This window comes from Notolepis coatsorum (assembly GCF_963971535.1).
Source record: "Notolepis coatsorum genome assembly, chromosome: 10".
NCBI lineage: Eukaryota > Metazoa > Chordata > Actinopteri > Aulopiformes > Paralepididae > Notolepis > Notolepis coatsorum.
This window is the reverse complement of record NC_140174.1, coordinates 118901026-118913127: the sequence shown is the minus strand read 5'-3', so window position 1 is coordinate 118913127 and position 12102 is coordinate 118901026. Positions and strand designations below refer to the sequence as shown.

The 12102-nt window shown below is 42.0% G+C and overlaps 1 protein-coding gene across 1 annotated transcript in view; it reads right to left on the bottom strand.

Moving 5' to 3' along the window:
• Positions 1-348: 348 nt before the first annotated feature.
• cep120 (centrosomal protein 120) overlaps positions 349-12102 on the bottom strand; it is a 218286-nt gene continuing 206532 nt past the window's right edge. The window contains exons 20-21 of the mRNA XM_084323233.1: positions 8832-8977; positions 349-1588 (exon numbers count right to left, since the gene is read on the bottom strand). Of these exons, the coding sequence (XP_084179359.1) occupies positions 1366-1588; positions 8832-8977 (369 nt within the window). The 3' untranslated portion in view covers positions 349-1365. The remainder of the gene's footprint in view (positions 1589-8831; positions 8978-12102) is intronic.

The window sequence follows — 12102 nt, the reverse complement described above, 5'->3', positions numbered from 1 at the left end:
TTCCTTTCAAATCCACTGTAAATATGTATTCTGAAGTTACAGAAGCTTTCTTTTTGTTTTACTAAATACTACTTCAGTCATAAACTAATTTAATTTGTTATAACTTGATATCATTTCATTTGATACTATATATATCTGTACATATCCCTTACCTACTCTTACGCTGCTGGCCAGTATGACTTACTACCATAGTGTCTTTATACCTGTATCACTGTACATATTAATACGACAACTCTGTACATAAATCTGATTAGCACTATTACTCAGTAGTACTAATTTATATATTTTATACCAAGTTTAATCACCTGTGCATTGTATATTACTATTGCACTTTACTGTTACTGCTTTCACTCTGGTTGGATGACAAACTTCTTTTCCTTGTACTGTACTTGTGCTGTATGATGACAATACATTTTAATCTAATCTAATCTAATCTTAATGTCACAGAGTGAATCCAAGACAATACAGAGAATCCATAGTATCCCAAAATAATGTATTCAAGACACACAAACAAATCAATGTACATATCATTCCAACAGCATGGTCCCTGTTGGTCATAAAAACAATAAATACTATATAGCACATGGCAAGATGAAAATAGGTGCATTTTCACAAAAGGGGGTTTCCTGATGTTCTAGCGCCACCAAGTGTTAAAAAGATACTCATCTGTAAAAGATGAATAACTACAGTACATTATAGTCTAGAGACACTGAGTCCATTCAAACAGACACACAATACTTTCCAATATGGGGAATAAGATATATATATATATTCCCCATATTGGATATATATATTGCTATTATATATATAAAGTACAAAAACATACCTGTAACACAAAAACCATAAAAAACACAAACTCTGCGTGCAAACAGCTGATGGCTTTGTGAGGACAATAGACAACAATAGAATACACTACAATCATAACATGCACACACACACACACACACACACACACACACACACACACACACACACACACACACACACACACACACACACACAAACACACACACAAACAAGATCACAGTCATGACTAATAGTGGTCACATAGGGTGTGTTTTGATATTCAGATGGACAGAATCCAGATCTGACTCAAAGTCCTCCACTGGCGCCGACCTCCTCTGACCGCCTGTCTGACAGAAAACACAGTGACAACGTGTCTGGATCTATTCGTCACGGAGAGGAGAAGCCGGCGCGGGCGGGAAGGTTACCGGTGCAATTCTACCAGGCCAGAACAGAAAATCCCGTTGGTCAGTTAAGCACCACGACGCAACTTCACCCGACGTTGTTTCTGCAGTTGTGTCTGTGCAGTGGACTCGGTCTTGAGTGACATGTCTCTCTCAGATGGTCTTGAGTGACAGGTGATCACCCTCTACTGGCCATGGCCTGCTGTATCTGCGCGGTGAGCTCGGCGATGATGCGGTCTTGGTGCGTGTAGACCCCCGTCCGCAGCAGCGAGTCCCGCTCCTCCAGCAGGCGATTCAGGTGGTCGTCGGCGCTCTCGTTAGGGGCGAGGGCGGGGCCGGGGGTGGGGCCAGGGGCGGGGTCAGAGAAATGGGTGGGACCCGATTGGTCCTGCTGCTTCAGCCTATAGGGGGGGCGGAATAAACGACAGGAGATAAACAAAAGGGGGAAGCGGCGGTGCGTTTATCTCACGGCAGAAAGCAAAAGGGATCATTCGAGGTCACCAGAGGTCATCAAAGGTCATTCGAGGTCACCAGAGGTCATCAAAGGTCATTTTAAAAAGGGCCACTTCACTGAAAAGCAATGCAGATTTGTTTTGCACATAATCTCACACCTGTAAAAAAAAAAAAAACTAAACGGCGTTGAGAGTAAATGAGTTTGAACGTGGCCACCAGTGATGTCATCGTGGCCACCAGTGATGTCATCGGGGCACTGCATCCCTGTGTTGTACAGCTCAATGATAAAGTACAGTAGCTCTCAATAACTGTCAAACTGAATTGTGCAAAACTGTTCATGTAATCACTATTATCTTTGAGTGATATTGAAATGGCAATTATTAAACACGATTACTCCTCGATTTGAAGACGTCGTACGACGACTGAATTTGTTTTAGCTTTCTTCTCGACCGAAGGCTGCCTTTCTGTCCTATAAATTCCCAAAGACGTTTGAAATTTAATCTGGATTAACCGCCCGGCCCTAATGTGGTGTGAGATTATATGCAAAACAAATCGGCATCGTCTTTTTGGTGAAGTGTCCCTTTAAACTGACTTCCTCACCGGTTTGGTCACTTAATTTCACTACATGCTGACACCACTTCACGACAGGAAGGTTCTTCTAAAATAAGATAAGATATTCCTTTATTGATCCCCTTGGGGAAATGCAGGCAGCATAACAGCATGGGGGAGGGGGGGGGGGGTACAGGTAGTATAAGACATGGTACAGGTCACATAATTATAGTACAGTGGAGAAGTCAAAATAAAATAGAATAAAAAAGCAGTGTAAACAATATAACAAATCAATATATGCGCATATGGGCAACAAGGTGCGAGATGAGGGTATGTATCAGTTATATTTGCCCTACAATAAATAAGTTTACAATATATAATCTAATCATTTAAATCTAATATATATATAAAAAAAAATTAAAAAAGAGGCTAAAATGAAATGCTAAATGTATGCAATATATAATGTAATAATCCAATAATCTAAATCAAATCTAATATATAATCAAAAAATACTAAAATGCTAAATGCTAAATATACAATCTGATGAAGTATACAGTATACACATAAGGTGCGGTATGCATAAGGTATATTGTCCTTTTAGGTGAGAGTCAGCTACTAGGTTCCTAGTAGTTGGATGTCTGGCAGCAGTCCCTGCCCACTGTTGTGGAGCCTGATGGCCGCTGGTGGTCATCTACCAGCTCTGGTTCTAGCCGCATGATTTTTTTCCCGTAGCCTACGCTCTCTGATTGGCTAGCCGCGTACAGCGAAGACCCTCTCTGATTGGTCTAGCGCCGAAGGGTCTCTTCCGCCTTGTACATATATATTCTCTGCTTCAAAGTGGTTATGCTTTGGCCCTCTTTCGAAGTGGGTTATGCTTAGAGTTAGGGTTAAGGTTATGGTTAGGGTTAGGGTTAGGCGGAAGAGACCCTTCGGCGCTAAACCAATCAGAGAGGGTCTTCGCTGTACGCGGCTAGCCAATCAGAGAGTGTCTTCGCACACATAGGCTACGGGAAAAAAATCACGCGTTCTAGCCACTCAAAGCCGTGTTATTTTTTTCCGTAGCCACATTTCTGGCAGACGCTCTCTGATTGGCCACTGACGCGTTTGCCCAATCGCGTGACAAACTGTGTCTTTGCCCATTTCCGCGTCAAACAGCCTGCAAACTACCTGGCGTTCTATCGCCATGCTCTAAGACAATCTCTAACCTTAACCAACTTCGAAAGAGTGCCTAAGCTTAACCATCGAAAAAACTTGCCGTCACGCTCTAAGACTAACTCTAACCTTAACACATTGGCGACCGCTGGGATGCGTCTAATATAGTGGTTGAGGACCAGCTTTTGTAAACACACCGGTGTCTTTTTGTACAGCTATATCTATACTTTATAGTATTGCTATCTGTCCATTCTCATTGTCAATTGAGTTCATAAACCGTCCCTTCAAAATGGCTTAAAGAAAAAAAAATTCATCAATAGGTTGTCATTTTATAGCGCCGTGAATATGAGCATTATAGTGGCTTTTGTCTCGTATATTTTCTGGAAGGCTAGTTATAGGGCTAATAGCTGCTAACGTTATATTCAACGGCATTTCCGTTTTACATATGCTAAAGAAATAACTCAAACTGCATATGATCGGGGCTGTCCCAAAGCATGTATGCATGAAAGGGGGGGGGCGGGGGACGTTGTTTATTATGATTGATTACCAATAACAGTGTTCGTGTAACTAGCCACATTCGCTGATCGGCTGGTTGCGTCTCATAGCAAGCTCTGATCCGGTTGAAATTGAGGTGAAAAGGGTCTTACCGTGAGCCCGTGGGATACCCCCGAGCATTTCCCCGTTATCGATCGGCATCTGGTAGATCGATATGTCCATTGGCTGATGATAACCCCTTATTCCATGGTGAAATCTGCGATTCGAAACGTAATCCACGGTACATGATGCTGGTTCAGAATCCGGGTACTAAAAAACTCCCTTGAAAGGGAAAAAAAAAAGTGATCCATTCGCCCACAGGGCATACTGCAGTGGAGCGATGGCGCCCCTAAGAGGATCTGGCCGGTATTGCACGTTCTCGATTTCACAGACTAGGGAATATATGCAGTGCCGCTCCGCGACCTTGACCCAGTTATTAAAATGGAATAAAAGCAATAACAACTTGCCACGGCTATATACGTGCCTCTGTTCACAACGCATGGATTCGAAACCCCTATAAACTCGTGGCTGGGCGCCAATGTGTTAACCAACTTCGAAAGAGTGCCTAAGCTTAACCAGTGTAGAAACAGGCGTCGGCCAATCAGAGAGCGTCTTGCCAGAAATGCGGCTACGGAAAAAAATAACGCCTCAAAGCCCTCCTGACTTCCTGTTACTTCCTGGTTCTTCCTGTTACTTCCTGTTACTTCCTGTTACCTGGTACTCGACCTGTAGGACTGATCATTTAAAACCCACAGTGCGCTATAGAGCCATATTCACCTGGAACAAGCTACCAGTCTCCACAAGGCAAGTAAATAATACATATAGTTTAAAAAATATATTAAAAAGTGAACAGATGTAAATTAAACTGTATGATGTAAGATGGTGATTAACTATTTTGTTTTTATTTTATTGTATTTTTATTTTTTAACATATTTTAAAAATCATTTCCAGTTACCCTTTCAGATATGTAGTTGTTTGGGGAGAATGTGAATTAATACGACCATTCATTGTATCTTCACTGTTGAATATAATGTTTTTGATTTTTATGCTTTCAGTTATTTATACGTTTTAAAATTATTATTTTAATTGTATTACTACCGTATTTACATTCTGTATTTGTATTCTGTTGTTTTCTTGTGAGGACCCCGTTCAAACCACAGGCAATAGTGGCCCAAACCTGATCGTCATAATGTGACTCAGATCTGATTGACTCATAACAGAGAGAACGGCACAAATCACATGGAATCTGATCTTTTCAATTTTGATTTGGGCCACTTTCATAATATGTGGTCCTGAATCGGAGGTATTGATTTGTTTTAATTAGCCAGCCTCCACTGCTGCATTCAAACGTATACAATAAACCATAAACTGTGTTCAGTGTCCTCCATTATCTTGTATCTTGTTGTCCATGTTTACGTCCATCATCATTATTGTTCATACTTCTACCCAGACATTTTTCAAGTTTTGGCAGCCATTTTTAGATTATTTTAATAAAAAATTCCCGGCTCAGGATGTTTAGGCATAGGACGGTGATTTATTAGATAAGTCATTTCTGTATGACAAGTGACAACCTGTATAAGAACGATGCAATTTTCTTTATTATTATTATTTTTCTCTTTTTACTGTATTTTTCATTTATTTTAGGTATTGTGTGGTTATATGTAGTCATGTTGTGTATGTATGTTTGTATGTATATAATGTTGTTGTTGTTTAACCTTAAAAAAAAATCTATAAAAAACTATTTAAATATAATCATTATTGTTCATTTGCACATGCGGGTCAGCTCAGGAGCAGTGACCAGTTCACACTGGAATCTGATATTGGGCCACTTTTGAGAAATAATGTGAACAGCCAAACAAATAAATGGGATCTGAGCAATACATCAGAATTGAGCGCTAAAGTTCGCATCGCCAATTTATTAGTTAATGACAAGCGGCCACTATACCTTCTCCAACTAACGTTATTTATTAAAATGGTTCCTGTTAATAATAATTAACACATTGGGTGCCATGCAGTATGCCCATCTTATACCACTCTCTGCCAGTGCTGTAACCCTATGGAGTGGCTCACCTTCTTTGCAGGGCTATAACTTTTAAAATATTATAGCTATATCGACATTACTATGGCCCATTCAACATCGGGTATCTATCGTTCCGGATGTGGGAACGTTATATTTTTCCATTCATACATTGTCGTGTTAGTACCGTCGAGAATATAAGTATGTTTTTAGACTGTAGAGCAGTAATTCCTAGAATGTGCGCTATAGGCCCAGACGCGTATTATACATTATCGATTGGCGTTTCGTCCCTATACACGCTATATTAAAAATTTCAAATGCATATGATCGCTATACATTATGCTCAATCATGCGTGAAGGAAAGGGGGGGGGGTCGTTTATGATTCCTTGATTGTCACTAACAGCTTTCTTTAGTAAGACACCATGCGTTGATCGGACAGATTGCAATGAAATAAATGGACAATCGAGCTGGAAATAACGTTAGATTCTTCTTACCTCTTACGATGCGTCTGGAGAAAAAAAAATCCAATTATTTGACATCGATCTGCTATATCCATTTTCCGTTTGTATGACGCAATAAACGCCGAAAGCATTATTGATTCTTGTGTCTCGAAAGCGATCCAATGCACTCGAGGTGTGTATATTGATTCACGTAGACAAGATATCTCTGCCGGAGGATTTCCCCCGATGCACCGAGCGCCACTTCCGGTTTAGAGTGGAGTGTAACTCGCCCGAAATCCACCCGGCGGCGGTATTGAGGCGTTGCAATACAGACAGGGTCCAGCTGGCTCCCGGAGGCTTCCTGGATGAATTATGAATGCCAATAGCGAATAAAAGAAATAACGATCATAAAAACGAGTTTACTCGTTGTTTGGCACTCAACGCATGGCGGCCGATAACGAGTATATTCGTCATTGGCAATTAAGTTTGAAGTTGCTGCGCGATCGTCACTCAAAAATCTCCTGCCGTGTGAGTTGTCTCATTCATAACAATGGAAGCGATACAATTCGGTCAGTCGCCTCGCTTAAAAAGTCGGTCGCCTGGCAAAAATCGCCCGCCGTGTGCTGTGAAGGGGTTAAAGCTGAAATGTATTGACCATATAATTGCTGGGTATTTTCACAATACATAATAGTTTCTCCAAACGAACTTGGCGTTCAGAGTGAAAGTCAAACTAGCATGTCCCATATGCTCTGTAAATAACTATGTACAGATACCGAGATGTCACTCCATGTTACCTGTTACCTGTTTACTGCACAATGTTGTTTTTTCATTTTTTGATTCTATTATATGTTGTACCACTGTATTGCACATCGTTGCGGGCAAGACCACCCGCATTTCATTGTATACCTGTATGCCGTGACAATTAAAACTCTTGACTTGACTTGAAACTGTAAAGTGTGTGTGTGTGAGTGAGAGTGTGTGTGAGAGTATGTCAGGGTTCCCACGCTTGCCTTGACATTTTTTTCCATGCTACCTCCTGATTTTCCAGGTACCATATTAAGTGATGATCTATAGGCCCCTGAAGCTTTCCGGAGTTTCCGCCCCCATCCGCACCCCCCTCCCCTCACACACACAACCCCCTAGGACACCTGACTACTTACTTGATTTAAAAGATGTGCCAGTCAAGTCTACATTGTAAATGCTTAGAGATTATGTCTTATTGATAATATCAATGCATGAAATAATGCAACAAGCTGTAGATGAACAACCATTTATTGAACTGGAACTTTGAAACACATGAGCACTGGGATTGATATATGTTCTCTCTTCCACTCCTCTCCTATCTCACCCTGTCCTCTTCTCTCCACACCTCCCCTCTCGTGTCCGCTCCCGTCTTCTCTTCCTACTCCTCAACTCCTCTCCACTCTTCTCCCTTTTCCTCTGTCATACTCCACTCTCTTATCCTCCTCTTCTCTTCCTCCTCTTCTCTTCCTCCTCCCTCTTTCCTTTATTATTAGTCTTATTAGATTATGAGTCTTACGTAGAAGGGGTAGTATGCCTACTCTTACTCTGTAAAATCTTTTGTAAATCAAACTAATGAACCTAAAAGGGAAAACATAAGGCTGGTTCCCCTGTGGTTCCTCAGTACAGCAACCCCACTAGTAAGCTTAGCTTAACAGTATAGATGTATAGAATCAGTATATAGAATAGTATAGAAGTAATGTCACAGCCTAATGTGAAAATGTATTGGTAGTTAGCTAGCAATGCAAGCTAGCCAACACTAGCTAGTATAGTAGCTAGTTAGTTAGCAAACTGAATGTTGGCTAGCAAGATTGCACTCCATGTGCTTGTGCATCATTAACAAAATCCAAATTCAAAACAAACTCAAACTAGCTAGTTAGCAAGATTGCACTGCTTACTAACTAACGTTGATAAACCCAGGTTTACCACACAGTTAAAACACAGCTACAGTACTTACATTTGAGGATAAACTTGCATAAGAAGTTTCACTGTAGATGTCAAGGCTCCCATGTTGGCTGGGAAATGCATGTATTTGACCCTTTTATTGAGATCGTGAGTAACGTTATTATTCCTGAAGTCCACCAATCCGAAACTATACTTTTAAAGTCCATATCACCAAGTTGCCGGCATCAAATTCCAACATACCTAGGATGCCAAGAGCATGCTCTACAACATGGGATCATCCATTTCTATCTACTGTTCACATGTAAAGGTTATAAACTCATCTTAATTTTGTGCTCAATAGTTTCATTTTATTACTATTTTACACATCATCCAATACAATTTTCCATGACAACTGTTTCTATTTCCATGTAAGTGTTCACTTTTGCTCAGTTTCCATGACTTTTCCATACCTAAAAAAAAATCCATGTTTTCCAGGTACCGTGGGAACCCTGTGTGTGTGTGTGTGAGAGTATGTGTGTATGATAATTGTGTGTGTGTGTGTGTGTGTGTGTGTGTGTGTGTGTGTGTGTCACCTGTTCAGCTGGTTCCTGATGCTGTCCAGCTCCTGTCTGTCAGTAAGGACTGCCTCCTTCTCCTCGGTTGCTAGGTAACGCAGCTTCATGGCCTCCAGCTCTGCCTGCTGCTTCTGTGCACGAGCCATCGCACTCTCCTGCTCCCTCTACACACGCACACACGCACACACACACACACGCACACAGAGATAAACTTCTCATTTGACTGACTCACTCTCTAAGGGTGCTTTCTCACTGCCATTCCGGGTCGAATCAGCTCCGCTCCGTCCTCGGGTGCGAACTCCCCCCCTCCCTCTCCCCCCTCTAGTTTGTGTACACACTGCAGTCTTGGTGCGCTCCGGGTTTTGTTTACGGTTTGCGTTTTGAGCGTGTAAGCTGCCGTAGCGATGATGTCACGCTCTAACGTCAACACAGGAAGAGTTTTAACAAGTTTTTTAAGTGGTGGAAACTGGATGCTGATATAAAGAAACAAATAACCAATAAATATGAAGTTATATTTGAACCTCTGTTGTCAAGCGTCGTCAATATAACCCACCCCCTTTTCTTACGAATGGAACTGGTGTCGTGGAGTCTGCTTTGAGCGTTTTCCAGGGTTAACTCTAAGGCCCCGTTTAGACGGAAACGCTAGCAGGTGAATCCGCAAAAATATTTTTACGGATGTGCCTTTCGTTTATACGGAAACGGCGTTTTTACGGGGTGAAACCGCAAAAAAGTGAGACTACCTTCCAGGGTGGAATTCCTAGAAACGCAAAAGCTTTGCGCTCTCGTCTAAACTGTTAAAACGTATAAATCTGATAAAACGATGACGAAAGGGTTGTCACGGCTCTGGTCGCGCGTACTGCTTACGTCACAGGTAGCAGGTATGCGCCAGTAGCCGAGACGTAAACAAAGCAAGTATGTCTGACTTATATCAACGGAGATCACCTGAAGGCTACATTGGCAGCACTTTTAACCCTTTCACTGCCACACGACAGAAGGTTAACCCTTTACTATCACACAACCGGCTGTCGTGTGGCAGTGAAAGGGTTAAATACACAAGAATCTGTCCCGCGGCGTGAGTGGACCCACTGTCTGTGAGTGACTCTGCTTTGGTGCAATCACATTCCCCATCCACAGTCTGCGAATCAGAGGCAGAGTAGGGCGGGTCTTCACAGCACGTCATGTGACATATGCGCCAATCGTGTGACAGTGGGGCTCCGTCGTCTCGAGTCGTTACAGCGTCGTCTGCACGCAGAATTCCATCCCAAAACGCTTGTCTAAACGTAAAATTAAAAGTGAAACCGCAAGATGACTTTTGCGGTTTCTGTTCACAAAACGCTCGTCTAAACGGGGCCTAAGCTAAGCTAACGCTAGTTAGCTTGACCTATTTATTACTAGTTAGCAGCTAACATTAGCCCATCGCTCGCGTCAATTATATTGCATGTCATTGATCTACCGGTCGATTACGGCCGACTGGTTGGGCACCACTGGTCTATAGAAATAAATGCATTCGAACAAGAAACCAATGTATAGACATAGCAATGGTAAAAAAATTGCCAGGCCTAATGCGAGCCAGGGAAGTCTTGTGCTTGTAACGTGGCTTGATGTTTTCATCCACTGAGCCGTGAGGCTCAACATGCTTGTTTGGTTGAGGTCTGAACTCGCCAAATTGCCCATAAATATCGTTTTTGTGGGTATTGTCCAGTTGTTGCTGTATGTTTTTATCTGCCCAAAAGTAATGACGTTGTGTGTGTCAGCAAGTTGATACAGCAAGCCTCTCCCGTGTTTTGGTACAAGCATTGCACACCACGCCCCCCGCTCCCACTGGCGCTCACCCGGAACCACCTATTCCAGCGGTCCAGGTTTGGAGCAAATCAGCGTCCCCGGGGACGGGGGGAGCGTTCTCAGTAGGACGATCACACCCTATTTGGGTGCGATCGGGCTGTGATTCGACCTCGAATGGTTAGTGAGAAAGCCCCCTAACCCCCAACCGCAGGAGGGGGGGGGGAGGGCACGACTGTGGCTCACGAGGTAGAGCAGTTGTCAGTGGTAGTCGAAAGGTTCCCGGTTCGATTCCAGCTCCTCCCGGGCAGAAGTGTCCTTGAGCAAGACACTGACTTAACCCCTAACTGCTCCCGATGAGCAGGTTGGCACCTTGCATGGTCGCCTTCGCCGTCTGTGTGTGTGAATGTGTGAGTGGATGGGTGAATGTGAAGGAACAACATGTTAAGCGCTTTAGATAAAAGCTGCTATATGAATGCACCGTTTACAATTTTAACCCTAACCTTGTCAGACCACTAAGTGTGTCCGACTCTTAACTCATTGACTGCCACGCTGTTTTTCCATCTTTACTCCCTGGCGCCAGCGTTATTGACCATTTTCATGAAGTTTGCGGACCCATCGTATATTCTATATTATAGCTATGGAGACAATAGGCAGCTAACGTGTGAGGTCATTGGAACAGTAGCAGCGTGACGCTGGTCTCACTGTGGTCCTCTGACGCTGAGCAGGACCCTCTGCTGAGAGAGGGGAATGCTGTTCACACGCCTGCTTACCTCACCTCACACACACACATGTATATACACACACACACACACACATACACACACACATATATATAGACACACACACATATATACACACACATATATATATACACACACACACATATATATACACACACACACATATATATATATATATATACACACTAGGGGTGGAACGGTTCACAAAATCGACGGTTCGGATCACGGTTTTGGGCTAACGGTTTTCGGTTCGGTACGATATACTTTGCTTTTTATTTAAAAAAAATTGAACACTAAAAAATCTAAACATGTTTCTCATTTATAAAAAAAAAAGAAAAAAAAGGTTTACAGTGTTTACAGCCTTAAATAATGTTTGGCACACAAAGACCAAACTGACTGAAAAATATAGGCTACATTTGTCAAAGTATTAACTTAGTGCAAACAAACAATATGCTCAGCAGCACTAGACTTTCCTTTCTTTAATATAAACACAAAAAAACAATGTCAACAATGTTTAAATTCCCTGATTATCAGTTCTTAATGGAAATATTAGTTTTCCGCTTGAAATTAAAGTGCAGTATTTGAAATACAATGAAAGGAATATGGCTGGATTTCTTATCAAAGGGAAAAGTGTCACTGTTATTTAAAATAAATAAATAAATAAACAAATTAGAAGGCCATCAATATAAATTGCAGCATACATCAAACTAATACACACACACACTGTACTGTTTCAAAACAACACTGCTCTGTTCATTCTATTTTTA